This window comes from Hyperoodon ampullatus (assembly GCF_949752795.1).
Source record: "Hyperoodon ampullatus genome assembly, chromosome: 5".
Taxonomy (NCBI): domain Eukaryota; kingdom Metazoa; phylum Chordata; class Mammalia; order Artiodactyla; family Ziphiidae; genus Hyperoodon; species Hyperoodon ampullatus.
The window spans coordinates 25,980,298-26,006,530 of NC_136918.1; the positions used below are offsets into that span (position 1 = coordinate 25,980,298).

The 26,233-nt window shown below is 35.9% G+C and overlaps 1 protein-coding gene across 2 annotated transcripts in view; it reads left to right on the top strand.

Moving 5' to 3' along the window:
- The window catches only part of ZNF385D (zinc finger protein 385D), a gene marked incomplete at its 5' end in the record, with an annotated part of 942,221 nt that overhangs the window by 888,594 nt on the left and 27,394 nt on the right, over nucleotides 1-26,233 (top strand). For both annotated transcript variants that reach the window (XM_079704335.1, XM_079704336.1), the window contains one exon: nucleotides 25,966-26,199. In XM_079704335.1, coding sequence (XP_079560461.1) covers nucleotides 25,966-26,199 — 234 coding nt within the window. The remainder of the gene's footprint in view (nucleotides 1-25,965; nucleotides 26,200-26,233) is intronic.

The following is a 26,233-nucleotide window of genomic DNA, read 5'->3' on the forward strand; positions in this document are numbered from 1 at the left end:
CAGTATATATGTATAATGTGTTACTCTATCTTAACCTTCCCGTCAGTGATTATGAAGTTATTTCAAAAATCTCTGCGATTATTTTCTCAAAAGTCTGCTTTATGTGTTTGAAGCATTACTTTATCAAATATCCTGAGAATACTATAATCTAAACTATTTGCTTTCAGAAGAGATTTAAGTGGATTGAACACTTACCGTGACCTTTGCTTACTTTGGGTTAAGGCGAGAGTTGTATATAGAATTTATGTCAATGGAAAACACGCCAGTCCGTTGCTTTGTTTCCTCTGTTTCATGTACCTGTGTGCTGAGGCCCCCTTAGCATAAGACAGTGTGGGACATATACTCTGATTCTTGTTGGCTGTGAAGCAACAGGTGCTAAGTGGCTCTCCCAAGAGTACGCCATATGATGGTAACAATATGGGAAGAAAACTGTCAGCGTTTAGCCGTATCAGTAATTTTGGGTTTCATTTAGCAGGGCCTGTCACTGAAAAGTGAGGGAACTTAGATCTGCAGAGGCTTCTTCTGATCCCCAGATGTCTGGGCTGTACGGTCCCCACCTGGAAATGGGCGTCTTTTCATGTCCGTCAGCATCTGTGGAGAAGTCCGTTAGCTTGGAGGCCTAGTGAGAAAACTAGGCAGCTGCTGTGGAGCCTAGTCTTCAAGGCCAGGGTCAAGGCGCCTGGCTGTTCCTCATCTCCCGGGGATCCAAGTTCAGAGGGCCCTCGGGACTGTGCGGGCTCTAGTGCACGTGCTCTGGGCGCATCTCAGAGGCAGAGCTTCCTGTGCCTGCCTTGCCATTGCCAAGGCTTGCATTCCTTGAATCATCGTTATTCTAACTAATTTGTATTTTTTCTAATTGTTAAAGTAGTAGCGTGCATATGTATTTCAATACAGAAAAAAAAAGATTCTATCAATCACTTCTATTTCCCTCTAGTCTTCCTTTGAAAGTATATGGGATGTACTTTTTATAAAAATGGGATCACGTTACATGTAATGTTTTACAATTGTGGTAGGTTTGAGTATTTTCTGCTCTACTTTTCCTCTTTATTTTTTTTTCTTGCATATTTACTATTTTAATTACCTAGACTAATAAAATTGTAGGTATTACTATTAATATCATTATAGCTTCATCTACTTATTTTGTCTTTCAAGTCTGTGTGTTTATTTGTTGTCAAACAATTATTTTAAAAGTTGTTTTACTTGGCGTTGCCTGCCTATCTTTTTAACTTACCATATAAAGCATTATATTATATTATTATTATATACAAATATGTTATATATAAATATATGTAATTATATATCATATATTGATACATAATATATAATATATTACATATAATCATCATACATCATATATAGTTTTAATATAAGTATGTAATTATTTATAATATATAATTATTATAATTTAATATATGATTATAAGGTAGTCTTATCTAATTCAAACTTTATGGCATTTAAAATTCATTTTAACTTATTTTGTCTCTTGCCTTTATTATGTTTTTATCCTTAGCCTCTTAAAAATTGCTGTTTACTTCTAGCATAAGGTTACATGTATTTTAATGTCTACTTTTACCCTTAAAACAATATTTTGCTACTTATCTACTTACTATCTACCTATATGTCTATCTATTCTTTGAATTTATGTTTCTTCTCTTGACTTAATTGCAAACAAGCATTGTAGGGGTAAGGATCAGCTGTGAAGTAAATCTCTCTCTTCCAGTTAATTTCATGACAACTGCTCTAGGTACTTATTGTACCTCTTTTCCCCTGCAGACTAAATCATGACTCACAAAATGATAGCCTAGGAAAAAAATAAGAGATTAAATTCAAAGTATAAAGTTGTGTTTAGATTTAAATATCACAATTCCAACCACCAAGCCACTATAGGATGATCTAGAATTTCTAGTCGAAGGGATTTATTGTTATTGTTGTTGTTGGGTTTTGGTTAGGGATAGGGTTAGGGTTAGGGTTAGAAATGTTTTAAAGGACCAAAAATTAGCTCACTCATAAAATATTTATTAAGCAACTACTATACACCAGGTTCCTATTTTTATCTAGTTTACTAAGAATTACAAAGTCACAGGGAGTCTCTAAGCCCAATGCTAAGTGTTCAGAGGTTAAAAATACTTTAATAGGTCTGCAGATGAATTTGTGTCCCAGTTTGCACCAGTGAGCAACTTACTGGACATTTGCAACTGACCAGGGAACATGCTCTCAGAAGAGCATCCCATTTCTTTCCATGAACATTTGAAATGTACAAGTTATTAGTGTGTGATTGCAACTGGCTAGAGTCCTAATTAGTTGCTGTGCAAATTGGAAGGCAGTTAAGGTACTATTTAACATTTGGCCCAACATGAATATTTTAAATTTATAAAGTTTTTACCAGAGTCACTTTCTTAAACTTTCTTCTTCAAAATTCTCTTCTTCAAAACTTAACAAAATTAAAATTTCAAAAATGAGTTTTAGGGCTTCCCTGGTGGCGCAGTAGTTGAGAGTCCGCCTGCCAATGCAGGGGACACGGGTTCGTGCCCCGGTCTGGGAGGATCCCGCATGCTGTGGAGCGGCTGGGCCTGTGAGCCATGGCTGCTGACCCTGCGCGTCCGGAGCCTGTGCTCCACAATGGGAGAGGCCACAACAGTGAGAGGCCTGCGTAACGCAAAAAAAAAAAAAAAAAAAATGAGTTTTAAATTTTAAAAATTCATATATCATTTAAAATGTGAAGGCCAAAGAGAAAAAACTACAACTTGAAGATGATTTTAAAAGATGAAAGGCAGAGAGTCTCCTTCCATTTTACATCCTTTCCTCACCTCAATTCCCTAAGATACCATATGTGATGGGAGAGGTCCACCGTGGTCTTGAGCTGCCGGTCAGAGATTATGTCTTTAGGTGAGCTAGGGCAAGTCTTCAAAGTTTTGTTATCACATTTTAGAAGAAGCAAAATAGTGCTGTTCTGCTTTAAAATAATTTTTCAAGAATGAATGGGGGGTAAATCATTTGGCGAAGTGTACAGTGATAAACAAATCTTAGATATTATTAAGGCAATCAATTTAATGTATTTTTTTCATGGCGGAAGGATGAGTCTTGAGTCTTTCAGTAATTGGCTTACAAATCTAGTTGCCCTTATTAATTGCCCTTTTCTTTAGAGAAGTCTACATCATGACTCTATATCGAATTAGAAGACCATCAATTTTAGAGATGACAACTGCTCTAATAGGTACCTTTGTTGTATCTTCTTTCCTTAAAATATGACTGTTTTTGTTTTTCGTTTTTGCTGCACTGCAAGGCCTGTGGGCTCCTAGCTCCCAGACCAGGGATTGAACCCAGGCCCTTGGCAGTGAGTGCACCAAGTCCTAACTACTGGACCACAAGGGAATGTTGTATTTTCAAGAAGAATCAGTTTTTTTTATTTCTTTTGTCCCCACTGAAGTACACAATTGAAAAGCTTGTTGTTAAAGCTTTATACTGAATATATTCTGGTATAAGCCAAGTTAAATGCTAAATACCCAATATTCACCAACAGCTTTCTGGCTCTGTATACTATTTCTCACATGATCTGATATCTATATAATAGTTACACAGAGCATTAGGCTGAAGCATCTGAATTTCAGACAGATGGAAACCAACACCTCCAAATCTACTTCAGTCATTCATGTGAGCTAGGACATGCGACACTAAACTACATTTGAATTTTATTTTGTCCAGCGCTGGAAGGGAAAAAGATGGTGTTACTGAAAGAGCATCTGAGCATGAACTTGAGGTCAGGCCGGAGTCTCCTAGGATTCTTCATGAAACAGCATCAGCAGAAACATGGATGCAAAAGAGCAAGGTTAACATTCAGAGTAAATTGACTGAAAATTTAGAGAATTTGACAGGTGATTTAGCAGCCACCAATAATCTTAGTGATGTGGGCTGGTGCTTGTTGCAGCCTAGCTTATGAAGCAACACTAGTGTTACTGAAAGTGGAGTCTGGCTTCTCGCTGCTCAAAAGCCAATAAAGAGGCAAGATTGGTGAAAAGGAAAGTTTGCTTTATTTCAGATGCCAGTGACCAGGGGGATAGGGGGGAAGAAGGACTCCTGTCCAAGGGCTGACTCCCCCCACTACTGACAGCCAGGGGGCAAGATCTTTTATAGATGGAGGGAGGGGGGGCTGCATGCAGAAACAGCACAGGCAGCTCAGACAGTCATCTTGAAATATGTCATGGGGTGGTGTGATCAGTGTCATCTTGATTGTTTTAAGTACAGGTAATCTTCATTTCCAGGGTTGGTTTGTTCCCATTTCTTTGAGGCCATCTCTCAGAATTGTGGCAGCTTATGTCATAGCTACAGCCTGGTCATCATGTAGTTCACTTCTACTTGATGGGGGTTTTAGTATCTATAACACAGCTCACACAATAGGGCTCAGAATATTATCTATAGCCCTTGAGGAAGGACTAGAGGTCCTTAACTATGCTTAATGACTAAACTGTTATTATTTAGACTTGTTGGACTGTTTTCCTTTGTTTCTGCATTTTCTCACTTCTCTGATTAAACTTATTCTTTGGCTAAAGTTTTTCCACAGACAAAAGGCAGTCAGAGGACACGGTGGGCAAGGGCCATAGAGTCCTGCTCCATTTCACTAGGGGATGTTGTAAGTGGTCACCCTGAGACCTGGAGCAGAATCCTGAGTCTGCAGACTTACAGAGTGGAGTCCCGTCTTCCATGGGAGCTGGGTGCTAAAGTCCTCATCTAAGGTGAAAATCTGGTATTATCAGAGTTACCCCGGAACATACCTTAAAAAGGAGGCAGTTTGGTATAGACATTCCATCTTTCTTGTATGTCCAACCTGTTCCATTTTCATGAACCAATACAACAGATTATGGAACACTAGGTGACTGCTTGATGAGACAGTTGGTTTGTGCTTATGGGCTGTATTGTTTGAACATAAAATATACTTGCATGGTGGAATGCTCTTTGGACAGAGATTGAGAACTTATTGAGAGGAAAACAGATCCTAACCATCAGCTGTGTGCTTCTTCCACACCATTGTCCACTCATTGATTTTGTGATGGCCCACACCACTTCAATAATTTTTAAACTTACATTTCATTTCTAAAGCATTGTGTCACTCCACCCTCCCCCTCCTTTCCTGTAGAGCAGGGAGGTCAAGAAGATAGTTAAATGCAATACTAGATTCAATACTAGATTCATTCATCCAGCCAGCCAAATAAGACATACTTAATTTAAGCACTTCCCATGTGCCCTTGGAAGACACAGCCTGGGGAACAGGTTACTAATTTATTATTTTTTTAATTTTTATTGGGAGTTTAGTTGATGTACAATACTGTGTTAGTTTCTTGCTGTTCAGCAAAGTGAATCAGATATATATATATATATATATATATATATATATATATATATATTCACTGTTTTTTAGATTCATTTCCCATATAGGTCATTACAGAGTATTGAGTAGACTTCCCTGTCCTATAGAGTAGGTCCTTATTAGTTATCTATTTTATATATAGTACTGTGTATATGCCAATCCCAATCTCCTAGTTTATCCCTTCCCCATTTTTCTGCCCTGGTAACCATAATTTAAAAAAATAATTATAGTAACATGAGTACCAAAATAGGAATATGGTCAAGGTGTTGAAAGTATACGGAGAAAGAATCAACAATTTCTATGGTGACATTTGTACTGAGCCTTGGCCAAAGTGTGCACACAAAGCTAGGAAAATCATAGTGCTTGGGGCATTAGGATAGCTTGACAGGGTAGTCTGTGGTTGAGGAGCTGGAGTTGTAGCTCAAAAGCTTTCAAGGGTCAGCTGCGTTTTTTACAGAATCTAGACTTTGCTCTACAAGGCTTTTAGCAGAGGCATGATTACCTTATCGTAATCTTGGGAGGATCTTTTTGGCTTGAGATACATGATAACGACCATCCCATTTGCATGCTTTAATTTATAAGGCTCAGCCCTCCCAAAGAGCAACCTGAAGACAGAAGCAACATGGGGCCCTGCCCTTCTTGATACTTCTGAAATCTACTACTACACCCACACAAGGTCTGGTATAACCTGCCATCCCCTCTCATCCTCCCAGCTGGCAGGAGTTAGCATTTGGTCATGCTTCCTCATAGTAAACCAGAAATGAAGCCAAAATTTTCACAGCTTATTACTTTTTAAATTTTATAAAGTTTTATTTTTAAAATTTTTATTGGAGTATAGTTGATTTAAGATGGAGTGTTAGTTTCTGCTGTACAGCAGAGTGAATCAGTTATACATACATCCTCTCTCTTTTAGAGTCTTTTCCCATATAGATCATTAGAGAATATTGAGAAGAGTTCCCTGTGCTATACGGTAGGTCCTTATTAGTTATTTTTTAAAATAACTGCTTTACTAAGATATAATTCATATACTATGCAATTTGTATATTCAAAGTTTTGTGCAACCATTACAGCTATCAAATTTCAGAATATTTCCATCACCACCAAAAGAAACCCTGGAGCTCCTAATTCCACTTTTCCCCTGTTCCCTGGCCATCTCTAATCTACTTTCTGCCTCTGTGGATTTGACTATTCTGGTAAATGGAATCATACAATATGTGGTCTTTTGTGGCTAACTTCTTTCACTTAAAATAATACTTTCAGGATTCACGCATATGGTAACATGTATCATTACTTCATTTCTTTATATGGCTGAATAACATTCCATTGTATGGACATACTACATTTGTGTATCCACTCATTAGTTGATGCATATTTGGGTTGTGTCCATATTTTGGTCATTATGAAGTGCTGCTATGAGCACTCATTTACAAGTTTGGGCATAAAACTATATTTTACTTATCTTGGGTCTATACTTAGAAGTGGAATTGCTGGGACTTACCTGGTGGTCCAGTGGTTAAGACTCTCTTCTTCCACTGCAGGGTGTGTGGGTTCAATCCTGGTTTGGAGAACTAAGATCCCACATGCCGCGTGGCACGGCCAAAACAAAGCAAAACAAAAAAGAAGTGGAATTGCTGAGTCATATGTCAACTTTATGTTTAACATTTTGAGAAACTACTGATCTTTTCCACAGCCCCTGCATGATTTTATATTCCTACAAGCAATGTATGAGGATTCCAATCTCTCCACAGCCTGGTTAACACTTGTTATTTTCTTTTTTTTAAATTTAACTTTTCATCATTATTATAGCCATTCTGGAGGGTGTGAAATCATTTCTCATTGTGGTTTTGATCTGCATTTCTCTAATGACTAATGATGTGGACTATCTTTTCAAGTCTTTATTGGCCATTTGCATCTTATTTGGAGACATTTCTATTCAAATCACTTTTCCCCTTTTAGTTGGGCTGTTTATCTCTTTATTGTTGAGTTGTAGGAGTTCTTTATATGTTCTGAACAATAGACTCTTATCAGATAATTGATTTGCCAATATTTTCTCCCATTCTGTGTATAGAAGTTTTTTTATTTTGATGAAGCCCAACATCTATTTTTTTTATCATTGTGCTTTTAACATCATTTTAAGAAATCATTACTTAATCCAAGGTCACAAATCTTTACAAGTATGTTTCTTTATAGGAGCTCCTACATTTATGTTGTTAATCCATTTTGAGAGACATTTGGTATGAGGCAGGGGTCCAACTTTGTTCTTTTGCATGTGGATATCTATTTGTCTCATTTGTTGAAGAGACTATTATTCCTCTTTGAATGGTCTTACCACTCTTGTCAAAATTACTTGTCCACAGACATATGGGTTTATTTCTCAGTTTTATTTCATTGATCTGTATATATGTCCATCCTTATGCCACACTGTTTTGATTACTGTAGCTTTTTAGTAAGTTTTCAAATCAGAAGATATGAATAGTCCTACATATTCTTCTTTTCCAGTATTGAAAAGCATTATTGGGATCCTTCATTTCTATATGGACTTTCATTCAACTTGTCAATTTCTGCAAAAAAAAAAAAAGCCAATGGTAATTTAATAGATTTTGCATTTAAGCTGTAGATCACTTCTGGGAGTATTACCATCTTAGCAATATTAAGTCTTCCAATCCATGAATAAAAAAAGTGTCTTTCCATGTTTAGGTTTTTAAAATTCCCGTCAGTAATGTTTTATAGTTGTCAATGTACAAGTCTTGCACTTCATTGGTTACATTTATTCCTAAGTATTTTATTCTTTACATGTTGTGGTAAATATATATATTTTTAATTTTGTTTTCAGACTGTTCATTGCTAGTGTATAAAAACACAACTGATTTTTGTACATTTATCTTGTATTCTGCAACTTTGCTGAACTAGTTTATTAGACCTATTTTTTTTTTCGTAGATTCCTTGGGATTTTCTATATATAAGATAATGCTTCCTGAAAAGAGAGTTTTATTTCTTCCTTTACAATCTGAATATATTTTATTTCTTGTTGTTGCTTAATAGTTCTGGTTAGAACTTTCAGTACAGCCTTAAATAGCAATAGCAAGAGAGACATCCTTGTCTTGCCCCTGATGTAAGGGAGAAAGCTTTTAGCTGGACACTGGCTTTGACTTGGGGCAAATAAGACCTCATTGTGGTAGTTTGAGGAGAAGAGTGATGGTATCTAACCCCTATTTTAAAATGATACTGTCTTTTTTATGTTTTAAATGATTATAATTTCTAAAAGTAAGGCTAGAAATCTTAGTAACTATGTTAAGCTGGTATTAAAATCTAACATGGTTCATTACATTTAAATAATATAGCAATATTACCACACAAAAATGTTAATATATGCCTCTATTCTAAATGCTATAAAATTAGATCTAAATTAAATATATAGTGTGTCCTAGTCATACACATTGTCTTAGCAATAATATTTTTGTAGAAATAAAAAATTACTTCTATATGATTCTGCAATGTCCTACTGATATTATGTAATTTTTTTTACACTTAGCTCTTAATGTTAAAGATTTTTCTTTTAACCAGGTGGCAGCAATAAACCCTAAAAAAATATTGGCACTGAAAATGGCTTTCCTAATTAACAGCTGTATGGTTCTAACAAGTGACGTTATATCAGTAAGCCAGTTTTCTCTTTTATAAAATAAGAATTCCAATGTCTATCTCACAGTATTTTCCTGAGTATAAAAAAAGAAGGGTCTACAAAATATGTTTGAAAACTCATAAAGATCAAACAAATGTAGGACATTACTATTATTTTGTATCTTTTAAGGTTTCTTTATAACACATTTGTTTAATTTTGTAATTATTTAGGTTTACATTTGAGAAAGTGTACTGTTATAGCAGATAGCTGATTCCTGTAACAGTAATGACATTTAGAGTAAGGACCTATAAAACGAGGCAGCTATATTGTTGGATTAACTAGAGAGAGCCACTCTGTATCATGCAAAATTTAAAATAGCAAAAAAAAGTGAGACATAAAAATAGTTGAAGAAGCAGTCTTTATCTCATTTTGAGTGATGCATTATCTGTCCTTTTGGGTGTATTGTATAACATATATCTTGCAAAATCATCTGTAGACTTCTTTGGCATTTACCATTCATTTGTGTGTTTCAGTGATATTCACATCAGAATTCATAAATCATCATATCTGGTGGCACCTTTTCTGTTAACATCTCAGAAATCTTAACAGGATTTATCCATCAATAGAAATGGAACACCTGTGATAATGGGATCTTCAAAGATTGAAATAGAAAAATTTCATCCAAATTCTATGGGTTGGTTCATCATATCGATCCATCTGGACTGACTGATAAAAATATCCTTTAAGAGGAGAAACTCACAAAAGTTCCTTCCTTATAAAATCTGTAATTTAGAAGGGCAAATAAGACACGGCTCTCTTGCTTTTCTCTCTTGCTTCTTTTCTTTCTAGTTCTCTCTTATCTTGCCAACAACAGAGTTAATAAGCAAATACAAATAATTTCTATCTCATTCAGATCTATTCAACTTAAGTTAATTAAACTTTCAGTCTGAGGAAGCATTTATCAACCCAGATTGACAAGTCAAGCAGTGAAGAGACTTCTACTGGCTTTGGAATTGTGTTTTGAATGTTAGGTCACAGTGGAGATTTTCTGAAGTGTTAAGTAAAAAGCAAATGATTACTGATATTATGGCATGGCAATGCTAAAAGCACATAAATCGTGTGTTGAGTAAAAATAAAGTGAAACTACAATACATTATTTTTTTCAATATCTAAGCACATTCTTCAAGAATTCCCCCAACTCTTAGGATTATCTGTCCTAAGTGAATTTACATGGGGTAATACTTAGGTGAATTTACATGGGGCTTTGATTTTGGTAAAGTGCATTGTATTTTTTACAAAGCTAGACCTAAGCAATGATGCTCTTTGGATGAGCTTCTGAGAAAAGATGAACCAGATCATACAACTTAACTCTGTGTGTCGACATTCCCAATCCTTGGTCACTTCCCACACCCCCCAGCTGACCTGGAAAGTTTTTAAAGTTTAAAGTTTTGCTTTGTCTAGAAATGCCTTCAATGAGTGGTAGCTTACAGGAGCAAATTAAAATCTCAAAGGGAGACATATATACATGCATGTGTTATTTTAATTATTTACATTGTTATTTTTGATAGGGTTGGGAGTAGGCAGGTTGAAAAAAAGAGGAAAAAATAAAGGAGCTTGAGCCTAGCCTTGTTCTACCTGCCTGTTCATCTCAGTGTGATGCAGAGGCATGAGACCCAAAGACCAGACCCACACACCCATCTCTTCCTCTGCCTCTCCTGCCCTTGCAGGTGGTAGCCATGAGTACTCTTTCTTCAGTAAAACCATCACAGGGCTGTCCAAGAGGTAAAGCCATTATGCTAAAAGTAACCTGACAAGGTCACCACATCATCTGTCTGCTATGGTCTTAAGTCATGTCCTCAAATACCCCAGAGCTGCTTCTTCTCACCCAGCTTGGCTTCTGGCTCTGACTTCTCTCTCCAGCCCTGTGAATTGGCTGTCGGGACCTGGCTGTGATCTTGACTGCTTGGCAACAGACTTCTCAGTGCCAGGCATCAATGTGATACCTACATTGCATACTCTCTGCCCACCCAGACCTTTGACTCCACACATCCAGCCCTGGACTGCTCGCATTCTTGGCCTGGCTTCCCTCTCAAGCAAGAGGAGGCTGCCAGGAAGGATGTGAATGGAGCCAGTCACATGTTGCAGTAGGCTTTTCCGCTTCTAGTGAAACTTCTTCAGAAGAACCGAGTGTTGATTTAAAACAGGTTTAGAGAAAACAGGATACATAAGATGAAAATCTTCTCTCCCAAGAAAATTAGCTTTAAAAAGTGATCTATAAAACAAAATGGCTTACCCAGAGTACTGGCTTTTAATTTTAATTTTCACAGTTGGTTTTGAGTTCAAAATGATCAGCTCGGTGCTTTGTGACCACCTAGAGGGGTGAGATAGGGAGGGTGGGAGGGAGGGAGACACAAAAGGGAAGAGATATGGGACATATGTATATGTATAACTGATTCACTTTGTTGTAAAACGGAAACTAACACACCATTGTAAAGCAATTATACTCCAATAAAGATGTAAAAAAAAGAAAAAAGAAATGGAAATAGTGATCTATTAGTGATCTAATAGTGATCACTAGAAATAGTGATCATTAAAAACAGATACATTAGGAGTTTGGGATTAAAATATACACACTACTACATAAAAAATAAATAATCAACAAGAACCTATTGTATAGCACAGGGAACTCTACTCAATATTCTATAATAACCTATATGGGAGAATAATCTGAAAAAGAATGAATATATGTATTTGTGCAACTGAATCACTTTGCTGTACACCTGAAACTAACACAACATTGTAACTCAACTATACTCTGATATAAAATAAAAATTAAATTTAAAAAAGTTATAGAAGTATATATTCTAAATAAAATAATGACTCTTTCCTGAGGCTTAAGAATTATATTTTTAAAGTATCTTATCCAAATTAGTGATGAAATCTCAGAATTTCTATTCATATCAAATTGTCTCTAATATACTGCTCTGATTTGACTCATGAAATGAGTTCCCAAAGGGCAAAATGGAATAGAAATGCCATTATCCTTTGAGAGGTCAGGTTGCTTGAGACTAGATTTCTATCCCTTTATAGCTGTAAAAATATTTAACATTCTGCAGGATCAGAATTACCATACAGACTAACCGTCAGAGATAATAAAAATTTACTGTTAAATTAATTTTTCTACAGTGTATTCTTTATTAACACAGCTCCACTTAAAAAATATATTTATCTTAAAGTGTTGAATTAAATTTTAGTTGATAGAGCTAACCAAGAATAAGTCTTTTTTTTTCTTAAATATATTCTCAAAATAAATAATTCGATTTGAAGCTGTTTAAATAATGCCAAAATAACTAGTCTCTTCAATAAGGCCTAAGGAAAATCCAAATGGTTTTTCTGCATCATTTAGACAAAAGAGAGATTATGTTTCTTAGTGTTTTGGTGAAATGGTGATACAATTTCAATCAACGTATTCTCAAAAACAAAAAGAAGATTTTGTAATATGATGAGTTTTTGTGCAAAAGGCAGTCTGCTTTAGCTTGGAATTTCCGGAACTGTGTGATAGTTTATGAGAATATAATAGGAGAGACAATTCTATATCTGGAATTTCATGAAAATCTTGTTTATATGGTTTCTGTAGCTAAAAAAAAGCAATATTGGAAATAGGTCTGTTGGCTTTGCTGTGAAGAGGGGCATTTGCTCCAGAATTTTATGATTTCAAAGCAGTTCTATTAATTTTTCAGCAGCCAACTTTTAAAGAAATAATGAGTAGAATTCTGATTTCTCCTGTTCGTTTTGATGTGCACAGTTTTCTTAATTTTTATGTGTCCTCCAACTCTTAAAAATCTTCTTGGCTGAGGTATATTAACATTACATGGAAACAGTTTCTTCAAGGAGAGAAATTATATCAAAAAGTGATTGTATTATGTGATGACCTCCCATCTTCTTGCCCTTCCTGACGAGGGCAAAATAATAATAAATTGCTGTTTTGGGTGAAATAATTTGGGTAGTTTGAGTCTTGAGACAACACAGTTTATAGTTTAAATGGAATGCCTAGAGGTTGTTGAAAACTTGTTATTAAAAATATATGTATATATAATATGTTGTCTTCATTTTTTAAAGGTCCTCTCTTTCTCTATATTTCTCTCATGTTTGCCAACCATTTCCCATAATTTGTCCAATAGAACTTATTCTCTGAAAACTTCTTTCCTTGTCCTCTGAAATTAATATATATATATATATATATATATATATATATATATATATATTTTTTTTTTTTTTTTTTAAATGTCTGAGTGTGGCAAATATATAACAGTTACATCATGGTATCTTTCTGGTGGTTAAAATGTTTTCTTCATAGTCAATCTATGAAATGCTAACATTGTAATGAAAACTACTAAGTAACTCTTAGACATACTATAAAATGCCCCAGATCAGATGGGTTAATGGTCTAAAATATATCCACACTAAATATTTTATCATTGTGCCATCCATGATGAGAGCTTGTTTTCTTGTCCTAAGGACAGCTCTGCGGTACAACAAAATTTGAAGAGCTGACAGTTACTACTTCCTTTTAATTATCTGGGCTTCCTAACAGTATTGTACAGCAAGGATTTGTGAGCTAGATGGCTTCGAGTGACTGTCTCCACATTCTCAATTCTCCACATGCTCTAAATTCACTAAGTAGAAAGCAGGCTCTCCTTCACTCTGCGTTCAATTTCAATTAGTAAAAGCTTTCAAAATTCATGATTTATCATGTCCTACTTCTAAATAGATATTATAGATTTAAGCACACAAGGCAAACCCTCAGTTTTAACCTAAAGCACACAGCCAGAAGGAAGATTATTGCTTTACAAATATAACAGATAAACTACCAAAGGCAATTGTAAAACTCTGCCTTGACTTTTTGCCAGATTGGAAATTTTTCAGTACGCGTGTCTCCTCGGTAATGAAATGGGAAGTGTCACTGTGGCATACAGCAATTTTTTTTCCTTGCAGAAAACTCGTGAAAGAGGGGAACTACCATTCGTAGATTTGGAAAGGTTTTCTTTTTCCTTCTGCCTTACTAAGGAAAAAAAAAACTCTATTAGAAACCCCAAAAGGCAGCTTCCTATAACTTTTAGTGGCATCTGAGTCACTTAAAATAGCTTTGGAATGAATGGATTTTCTTTTTGTCTTCCTCTTTCTTTCCCTTTTGTAATGTTTATCAGAAAATTCACAGATTCTGACAAAACTCACCCCTTCTTCTTGGTGCTTATCAGTTGTATGTACAGTGGTGGAACCCACTCAATCAACTCTCCCAAGGCCTCGCGGTCCTGCCTTCCAAGTAACCTGGGTTTTTTGTTTGTTTGTTTTTTGCTTTTTTTTTAATTTACTTTTTATTTTATATTGGAGTACAGTTGATATACAATGTTGTATTAGTTTCAGGTGTACAGCAAATTGAATCAGTTATACATATACATATACATATATCGATTCTTTTTCAGATTATTTTCCATTATAGCTTATTGCAAAATAATTGCATAGAGTTCCCTGTGCTATACAGTAGGTCCTTGATGATTATCTGTTTTATATATAGTAGTGTGTATATGTTAATCTAAAACTCCTAATTTATCCTTCCTCCCCCCATGTTTGTCCTTTGGTAACCATAAGTTTGTTTTCTAAGTCTGTGAGTCTGTTTCTGTTCATTTGTATCATTTTTATTTATCACTTATCATATATAAGTGAAATCATATGATACTTGTTCAAGTAACTTAGTTTTGAATTAATTTACTTTGGATTAATTTATGTTTGGAAAGGATGAAATATACATTCTGTGAGTGGTGTAAGAAACAAATTTCCTTGGAAACACACAGATTCTAAGTCAGGAAGAGAAGACTGTATTTAACAAAAGAGCCCCTGGTTTAAAGGCTAAATGGCAGGTTAATTAAGCCCCATAGTTATTCTTCTCTGTTTCAAGGAGCTGAATTGTCTCCATCCTCCCTCATTTATAATCACATCTATCTCCAAAACTGCATCTTTCAGCAGAGATAGTCGTTGCTTGTTCAGGTATCTAAAATATTTTTTAAGAGTTGTTCTCTAATTTATTCTGAATTCCCTCTTAGGGTGGTTAACTTGTCCTGACCTGCAAGGGACTTTCCCTGAAAGTACTAAAAGTCCCATGTCTCCCTTAGTCACAGGCAAAATAGGACCTTGGTCGCCCAATCTCTATTTCCCTTTTTTTACATTCATGACTTTCTATTTAATTGTCATTATAGCTCTAAAGCTGAGACCAATTAAGCTAAACCAGAAAGTAGTTGACAGGTCTGTCAGTGGTGGTTCCTGAAGTGTCATCCTCAGCCCAGCAGCAGCAAAACCATGGGGGTATTTGTTAGAAATAAAGATATTCAGGCCACAGCCCAGACCTAGGAACCATAAACTCTAAGGGTGGTAATCAACAATCTGTGTTTGATTAAACCTCCAGGTGGTTCGATGTATAGTAAAGTTTCGGAACCACTAGTTTACAGGAACAGGATGATTTTTGATTCAAAAAAGTTTCCAACATCTTGGCTGCATCGTTGTTGGATGCTGTGACAGCCAAAAGAGCACAGAGAAAAAAGAGTGAAAGAAAATTATAAGGTGAAAATGATTTAGGATGAAAACTTAGGTTAGCAGGTCAGAGATTTGCTATTTATATCACTGTGCCAATGTTCAGTCTAGTGCCTTATGGGGGTACGACCTCAACTTTTGAAAGAAAGGCAAATACCTAACAGAACAAATTTGTTGACAGCAACCTCTGTATTTATCAATTACCAAATATCTAGCAAGCTTTGTTATAGTGTCATATGGAATATATCAAATATAAGCTGTAGGAGTAGGGAATACAATCGCCATTGACTTTGAGAAACTAAGGCTGCAGTGTGATAAGATATTGACTGAGATGTCATGTTGAGGTGACACTGGGATATTATCATAATCCTTTACACACAGCTGACAAGACATGTCAGTCTCCTGCCCTAGAATGAGTCTCTCCTTGTGAACTTGAAAGAAAGAAATGAGGGCTAACTATCTGGTAAAGAAAAAATAAGACTAACTCTTATGTTAGTCTTTCCTTGGAATAGAGACCTTGCCTTCGGAGGGACAGCCTCAGGCCAGTCATAAGCCCAGCGTCTCAGAACCACTGTGGAAATGAGCAGGGTTTGGGGCACAGACACAGTGTCGTGAGAGCACCTTTCAAAATGGCAGCCCACAACTCACAGAGAAGATTGTGGTCCACAATTGTTCTCACACACACACAGACACACACACACAGCTGCTAACACTTAACATTTGGAAATTGTACATGAAACCTTCTGGCTTTCACCAAAATAATAATCAAAGCATCTGGTAAAATGGGTCATGAATTTCTAAGGTGGCTGACTAGAAGTGTACAATGAACTTCACCATTTTTGTGGAGTTATGTGCTCTTCAGTTTACCACAGTGAGTAATTCCATCAGTGTCAATTGCCCAGCTTCACTCCTTTACATTGTCTGCCTTTTCCTGTTGGGTGTGTATGTAGGGCGTGGGGGGGGGGAGTGCTGGGGGGGGGGGGTGCTGACTACCGCCTAGATTTATGCTGCTTTTACTTGGTGAAATCCCAGTCTAAACTACTATTATGTAACAGCTTAAATGGGAAAAGAATAGATACATGTATATGTATACCTGATTCGCTTTGCTGTCCACCTGAAACTAACACAACATTGTTAATCAACTATATTCCAATATAAAATTAGAAGTTTAAAATAAATAAATAAATACATAAACAAACAAACTAGAGACCTCCATTCTGAGGTCAAGGACATTTAAGGTTAGAACATACAAAGTAGGTCTCAGCTTCCGTTGGCCAACTGTTGGATCCCGCCTAACTCCCCAGGACCTGGGTAATTCCTGCTGAGCCCTTGGTGCTTCCAGAGCCTCTGATCTCCCTCCTGCTTGGCCTGGTCCTCTTGCCTTCTTTCCTTCACATTAACCCCACTCTCTGCTTCCTGTCCCAAGTCAAGCATCCTTTGATCAGGTTCTGACCACCACCACCTTCTGAGGGCTTCTGCATCATTTGCTAACCTGACAACCTGATTCTCTAGCCTTCTTACCCCCCCCCCCCAATTTTAGGAATTCATAGGAATAACCTAAATTTCTGATAAATGTTCCTATAAAATGAAAGTAATCTCACGTTACCCTCTCGAATCACATGATCCTCTTAAATAAATGGCCGATCCCCATGAAACGAAGGAGTCCTGGCTTCAAGAGGAAAATCCAGAAGTTGAATCAGCTCTTTCTTTCAACAGGCTCTGAAAATAGTTTTCAGCAGAATAACTTATGTTCTAAACTGCACCTGGTGTACACGACCCAAAGTGAGTTCAACAGGTCAATCACCAGGATCCCTGAGTCTGAATCTACTCTTGATGTAATTGCCTCAAACAGATGGTAGATTAGACATCTTTGGGACACATCTCAGAAGTTGCAGTTAGATATTTTTGTTATGTAAGTTTTTGAAATCACTGGCCTTCCTATAATTTCTGGTGCACAAAAGACATGGGAACTCTAGTTCAAAGGATGTAAAGGTAGAAAGAATTACTCACCTGATCCCTTAGGACATTAAGAGTTTTAATCAGCGGATCACTTTTTGCATGGCACTTACAAATAACAGAACTTTGGAGGTGTGATAAAGTTAGAGTTTGAAGTACAGGTATTTTTCTGGTATTTTCTGGTGATTCCTCTTCCTGCTCTACTTCCTCAAAGAGAGCAAATCCATTGTTCCCTCCCCTCTTGTGGTATTGGAGCCCTGTCACTCTAGTACACAAATGACATTGTGTTTACCTTTTTAAAAAAAATTTATTGAAGTAGAGTTGATTTACAATGTTGTGTTAGTTTCAGGTGTACAGCAAAGTGATTAGTTGCACAAAAACATATATTTATTCTTTTTCAGATTCTTTTCTCCCTGTGCTATACAATAGGTCCTTGTTGGTTGTCTATCTTATATATAGTAGTGTGTGTACGTTCATCCCAAGCTCCTGATTTATCCCTCCCCTGCCCCACGTTTCCCCTTTGGTAACCATAAGTTTGTTTTTGATATCTGTAAGTCTGTTTCTGTTTTGTAAATAAGTTCATTTGTGTTATATTTTAAAAATTAGATTCCACATATGAGTGATATCATATATTTGTCTTCGTCTGACTTACTTCACTTAGTTTGATAATCTCTAGTTGCATCCATGTTGCTGCAAATGGCATTATTTCATTCTTTTTTATGGCTGAGTACATCATGTTTACTTTTTAACCTCCAGTGATTAACACAGGGTCTGACACATGAGCGTTCAGTCAGGTCCACCCCAAAAGTTTCAGGGCCAAGACAAGAGTTCAAATGGAGACCATGCACTGTATAGCTACATGTTTACAGGCTGTACCTCAAGCTTCCCAGGCAGCCCCCCAGCCTTTACCCAGGGATTGCCTTTGTGACCTGAAGGTCAAAGAATCTCCCTGCTTGAGTGAGCCCTGAGCCCTACCAAATGATAACACAGCTTTGCAGGAACAGGGCAGAAGCTGTGCCCCAAGCCAGCCCTCTGGGTGGTGACTGGACCCACCCCAATCCGGTAGCCCACTGGGGAAGCATCTTTCCTCCCCAACTTCATTTTGTGGACTCAGGATTCCCAAGCAATTTTAAGCATTTCCTGTATCACCATAGCAGAAAGAGGGAGGGAATGTTTTTGGGGGACTTTGCCTAGACATAACTTTTGGTGATTTGAGGTGATTGGTGATTTGAAAACAAACCTTTTTCTCTGGTTTCCAGATAGATGCTGTGATCTCCTTTTACCTCTCAACATACATAGCCACACATGCACACACATAGACACACATGCACACACATAGACACACATGCACACACATAACCACACATGCACACACATAACCACACATGCACACACATAGATGCACAAATCATAAACATCTATGCACACAACCACACACAAACCTGTGAACTTTCAGACTCGATACTCTGGCCTTTGGGGCACCCAGTCCAGCTCTCACTTCCCTTTCTAATTAAAATTTCCATTTGCTCAGCTGGTTATCAAACTGTCTAAAAAGTGTTTTTATAAGATCAAAAAAATGCAAAAATAGACTTTTGTTTCAGTGGCTTGTGATACGTGGAGGCCAGTGCAGGGACCATTCCTGCCTGTGTCTAAGAGGCTGGTACTATGCCCAGTCAATGTTAATCAAACTGGATGAAATCCAGAGGAAGGAAACCACCAGTAATAATTTCTAAAAAACTTGCGATTTTTTTTTTTTTGTAATGAAGCACCTTTTTATACTTCAGAATGTCAGCATATTTAAGAGGAAGCAGCTGTTCTCACTTGCTAGTAAGCCTGGTTGAGACTTTATTTCACACAGAGAAGAAGGAAATAAATTGTGTATCATTCTGAGTCTTCAGTCTAGCAGAAAACATGATGATTATCTTTGGGACATACTATTAATTTCTGTTACCTGGGAGGAAACTTAAATAACTCACATCTGGTTCTGTCAGTTGGGTTAGGAGGTCTGTAACTAGGAGAATAAATTTCTTACCTGGACCATGTAACTTGTCTGTTTCATTTTATTATCTAGAATTCAAGTTGTTGATTATTTTCTGGAATTTTTTCTTATGCTTTTTGAATTTTTTAAAAAAGTATTTACAGTGTTTTTATATAAGAATGAGAGCCAAAATGGACCACTCTGAATACTGACAAGTTTCCTTTCATTCTCCACTAAAGCCCCATTCCACAAAGTATTAACAATCTGTTTTGATGTCAAAGCCAAATAGTGACAGTTACAATAATGAATGCTTGCTAGAGGGCACTGGCGGAAAAACGGCACAGAAATGCAAACCCCAGCCATCTCAAACCGTTCCTTCCCACTGGAATGCACCCATTTGACTCCCAGTCACATAGATTGTTCCCATTTGGGTCATTGGTTGAATAGTGCAAAGAAATCTGAATCTGGGAAACATTAAGAAAAGTGAATTGTTATTCTAATTTTGCATCTTTTGGAAAGGACAAAAGAAAAATGTGCAATAAGGAAGGCTTGTTCGTTACTCTTATCATTTTGCAGAAGAGGTTGTTTGAGAGCTGTAGGTTTTTTTTTTTTCTCCTCTCCTCCTAAATGGACTCCAGCAACTTAATACATTAGCATAAATGGATGATTGGACATACATGATTGACTCTAGCTCGGGCCAAGTTCAGTTTTTTTAAGTCAAATTTTTAAGATTCTATCTTCCAACACTCATAATAAATCATGACTAATTGGAATTAACTGAAAGGGATATAGTCAGTTCTTTTATGAACAAAATCAAAATTTTAGCAATGAAAAATAAATGAAGATCTTGTGCTTCTAAGCCAGACTGTCTGAATTCAAATCATTGTACTTCAGCTGGCAGCTCTGGCATTGCGCAAGTTCCCAAATCTCTCCATACCTCAATTTCTTCTCTAAGATGAGGATAAAAATGGTATGCCCATCTTTGTTTTTTTTAATTGATGGATAGTTGATTTACAGTGTTGTGTTAGTTTCAGGTGTTCAACAAAGTGATTCAGTCATATATATATACATATATATGTACATATATTTATATATTCTATATTACTTTGTATATTATATATTTTATATATATATTATTTTAAATATTTTTCCATTATATGTTATTATAAGACATTGAGTGTAGTTCTCTGTGCTATACAGTAGGTCCTTGTTTATCTTTTTTATATATAGTAGTGTGTATCTATTAATCCCAAACTCCTAATTTATCCTCTTAGTTTTTTAGGAGGATTGAATGAGTTAATACCTATAAATGCTTTAAAATTGTTTTTACCAGCATAAGCTATAATTGTGTTTTTTTCATTAATTCATTCATTTATTCATTCATTGCTTTCTTTCAATAAATATTTATTGACTGCCTTTTTATGCCAAGTATAAGTGCAAGGATATAGCAATGGACAAAACTGATGAAGGATTGTTAAGTTTATTATTATTATTATTCCAAGTCATTATGGGATGTCTCATGAACCACTCAGCACATAATGGACATCTATTATCCTTCCCATCTCCTAGCACAAAATAGCGGCTCAATAAATGTTGATGGAGGGAAGTTCAAATACATGAGTCATTGCAACATAGAATAACAATCTGGAATTGCAATAAGGATTTGGAATTGGGAGATGCAATGTCAAGTCCCAGTTTTACTGAAATTTCCTAATCTAAAAACCTAGAAAGCTATACCATGAAACCACTAAGATCCCTTTTGACTATGATTCTAGAAAGTAACTGAAATGATGCACTATTTGTTGACTGGTTATAATTCTATTTTTCTTAAAAAAAATAAACTTCTAATTTTAGTCTAGCTTTAAATCTACAGAAAAGGTACAAAACACAACAGAGGGTTCCTGTATATGCTCTCCGTTTCCCTTATTATTAACATCTCACATTACTATGGTGTACTTGTCAAAGCTAATGAACAAATATTGATATGTTATTACCTGGAGTCCATACTTCATTCTGGTTTCATAAGTTTATACCTAAAGTTTTTTTTTGTTTTCTTTTTGTTTGTTTAAATTATGTAAGTTTCAGGTAAACAGCATTACAATTCAACATCTGTATACACTACAGAGTGATCACCAGCGTAAGTCTAGTTACCACCCATCACCATATAGTTGACCCCCTTTACCCATTTTGCCCACCTCCACCCCCCGCTTCCCCTCTGGTAACAACTAATCTAATCTCTGTATCTATGAATTTAGTTTTGTTTTCTTTTGTTTGTTCCTCTGTTCTGTTTTCTTAGATTCCACCTAGGAGTGAAATCATATGGTATTTGTCTTTCTTCATCTGACTGTTACAATTGTGTGTATGTACCACATCTTTTTCTGAATTTAACTTCTTATTTTATATTGCAGTTTAGTTGATTTACAATGCTGTGTTAGCTTCCTTATGTGTTTTTTTTTTTTTTTTTTTTTTTTTTTTTTTTTGGCCCCAGGATCCTAACCAGGACACCACATTATATTTAGTAATCCTGTCTCCTTAGACTTGTCTGGACTGTGACAGATTTTCAGACTTTTCTTGTTTTGATGACCTTAATATTTTTGAGGACTCTTAGTCAGTAATTTTGTAGAATGTCCTTAAATTTAGGTTTGTTTCTGCTTTTCTCATGGTTAGACAGGGGTTATGAGTTTTAGGAGGAAGATCATAGAGGTAATTCTCATCACATCCTAGGAAGAGTATATGCTATTAACATGATCAATGATATAAAAGTTTATTTTAATGACTGGATAGGTGTTATGTATAATTGGTAATTTAATGTGCCATACTAAGGAAAATATCTTTGCTATATGTAATTTTCTATGCAAAGTACAGTCATCCTTATCCACGCGAGATTGGTTCCAGAACCCCTGTGGTTTCCAAAATCTATGGATGCTCAAGTCCCTTATATAAAATGATGTAGTATTTGCATATAACCTACACACATCCTCCCGTTTACTTTAAACCATCTCTGAATTACTTACAATAATTAATACAATGTAAATGTTATATAACCAGTTGCAAATACAATGTAAATGCTATGTAAATAGTTGCCTACCCACAATAAATTCAGGTTTTGTTTTTTGGAAGTTTCTGGGATTTAAAAATATATATATATATTCGATCCTTGGTTGGTTGAATACACAGATGCAGAACTCCTGGATAGCAAGGGCCAACTAAATGAAATAGTTGATTCTTTTGTGGTATAATCTTAAAATATATTTACTTTACTTAAAAAAAAGTCCTCTTTACTACTGACAAATGAAGAGTAAGTGAAAAATTCATGTCTTATTATAAATTAATAGTACTCTTATCTTTGTGGACTCAAGATCTACATATTAACTTTAATGTCAAACATATAAGTGTTTGTATTTCTTTCAAACTAACCACAAGCTTGAGAAAATTCACAGATCTTTGTTCAGCTATGTGGTCTGAAAGATGCAACAAAGTAATAAGTACCGGAAATTAAGCATTTTGATACTAATTCCCTTAAGCCTGTCTCGTGCAAGTGACTTGCCTTAAGAAATATCGATGTTAATACTTCACTAAGCCCCGGACATAGACAGTCTGGTGTCTCTAATCTTTGGTGTCCTTGGTATAAATGTACATTATCCTCTGGGATTAGGAATGATGCTGATGTAGCTGTCACAGAGATTGGAAGATCCATGGTTATGTTTATTCTATACTTTTGTTATGAATTTCACTGTAAATAGAGAAGTTGGCTTAAGATTACTATAATCTATGCAATGTAAAATTTTCAGATCAAGACATAAAATAAACATTGTCAATCCAGAGCAAAATTGTTAGAAATAGGGTACTACTAGGGATATCCTTATTTAGATTTAGATGAAATAAACACCTACAGTATCACACTCTGGCTCCAGCAAGTGGCCACAATAAGTTTAATTATACCTGTCTTTATGGTTGTCACTTCCCATAGAACTGATCATAAAAACAATTGAGTGGTTTTAGCCCACTACTCTTTGTGACCTTACTATGGAGGTTCATTATTATGACCAAGAGCATCATTCACAATACATTTTTCCCCAAATCCCTAATTTCTTAATTCCATGAAACACTGTGTCCTTACTCACCATATACTACTTGTGTGAACTTTGGAAATTTCCTTAACTTCTGAAATTTCTTCATTTTCAAAAGTATGTGTGATGGTTAAATGAAATTACATATATAAAACACTTAGCAAATGAACTGGCTATTTGCTATTTGTTCACAGACACTCATGCACATGCTTTCAAAGAATAATTTCCAGTTTGCTGGGAGCAATGATTCCTACTGGACCATCTCAAGTTGGTTGTTGTGTTTTATGCTATATCTAGATTCTCAGAAATATTTTCTAGCAATTACCTGATATTTTAATGTTGGTATCTTAGTAGGCAAGTAAACACTAATCAGGAAGTGGGCCTCCCAGTGTTCAAGGAAATAAATGTATTCTGGTGGCAAAATTCAGTGTTAGGATAATTTTTTTTTTATTTTTCTCTAGCCATGAGAGAGACTAGTCATGGCACTATGTTTCTTTTTTTTTTTTCCTAACATTGTTGGAGGATATTCTCCACAACACTGGAGGGTACTTACAATGGTCTTACAGCTAAATAAGTGATTAAAAGTATAGGAAGTGTCAGGCAAAGGGAATAATTTTTTTTTTATTTTTCTCTAGCCATGAGAGAGACTAGTCATGGCACTATGTTTCTTTTTTTTTTTTTTCCTAACATGGTTGGAGGATATTCTCCACGACACTGGAGGGTACTTACAATGGTCTTACAGCTAAATAAGTGATTAAAAGTATAGGAAGTGTCAGGCAAAGGGAAGAGCCAGATGAATTGTTTTATACAATAGCCCTCAACATGAATCTGAAAGCGAATATATATATATACACATATATAAAAGATTATATTATATGTATACATATACATATATATATATATAACTGAATCACTTTGATGTACACCTGAAGCATTGTAAATCAACTATATTTCAATAAAATTTTTAAATGAAAATTAATTAGTTAATTAAATAAATAAAAACAAGAGCCCATTTCTCTTCTGATTGACTAGTGTGTCTGATGCCATATTTGGGAAAGAAGCCATAAGCAACCTCACCCATATTCCCACCTCTCTCTCTGGATCAAAGGGCAAATCAAAGTTACAAGGCATCTTGATAACATAAACTAAAAAGAAGTAATCATTTATGAGGACAACACTTCATTGCAGGTAGACCACTGTCCTTTACAGCCAGTGCCCACTCCATTTATCATGGACTTTACAGTGTGGTACTTGATAGTGGCCACAGCAACATATGGAATGAGAAACAATTCCAAGAGCAGCTGTGGCTGGAGAGACAGCCTGGGAATAGTTTGAATAAGAGGTTAAGAACTAACCAGCCGGGAGGCAGCAAAAAGTAACATAAAAATAGAAAGCACAGGGCCTAGAGCTCATTTGCAATTCATTGTTGGGTATAGCAGACATTGCTGACATCGTGTCAACTATCCTGTTTGGATTGGGAGCTGTGTACACCCAAGTGAAGTTAAGACAAGGTAGTCTTACTTTGGAGTTTGACCTCTCCAGCTTTAGAATCAGACTTCAGAGGCAGAGGGGTTGTAGGGTTACAGTGCATCAACACTTTCTTGGTCATCAAGCTCTTGAAAGCTGTGACTTTAACATGGTATGACCAGTCTGTGAATTCCTTATAAAGAGTGGCTGTTGATGTTTGAATACTTTTGTGTCACAAGCTCCCTGAACACAGCCTGGTGCAGAGCATACATTTAATAAATATGCTAGATTAGAATTCATCTTATTTGTATATGGGTGATTTTTGTACCTGTCCAATATACAACTCTTGTAAATAAGGCAATGATTTTCTAAACCTTTGATCTGGACAAAGCAATATGATATCAGGGTTCTTTTTTTTTTTTTTTCTATATTTTGCACAAGCAAACACAGGAGGATCAGTACCTATTTTACCTATTTTTTAATTAAAGAAAGAGATGTAGAAGGAAAATAGAAAGACAAGTAGTAAAGAAAAATTAAAGTATCTTAAAAACATTTATCCTCCATTTTATATTTTTAAAGCCATACTTGTAGAAATATACAAAGCACAATGCACTGTAAATATTATTTTACTAAGGCCATATGTTAACAAGAGAAATTTGTGAATATGTTTATTTACCCCATGGAAAAACATTAAAGCCTATTTGTATATATTTTCTAGAATTGTCCGAATGTGTTATATCAATAGACAAAACTATAAGTGGTCATCTATGTACATTTCCTCAGGAGATGATTGACACATAGTTGACAAGCAGCAATTGCTAGCTGTTCTTATCATTATTAGCAGAATGTAATATTAGTGATACACTTTCGAATAGGGAAAGGTAATACCACTGTTTTTGCCTTTTCTTCTGTGCTACTTTGACTGCAGACAGTACCACAGGGACACCAGCAATATCAACGACGACAACTGTGGAAATTCGCAAAAGCAGCGTTATGACAACTGAGATCACTTCTAAAGTGGAGAAAAGCCCCACGACAGCCACCGGCAATAGCTCCTGTCCTTCCACGGAGACTGAGGAAGAAAAGGCAAAACGGCTGCTTTACTGTTCTCTATGCAAGGTTGCTGTCAACTCCACCTCACAGCTGGAGGCGCACAACAGTGGTGAGATGCAGCGATTTATTTTCTGTCTCAACAG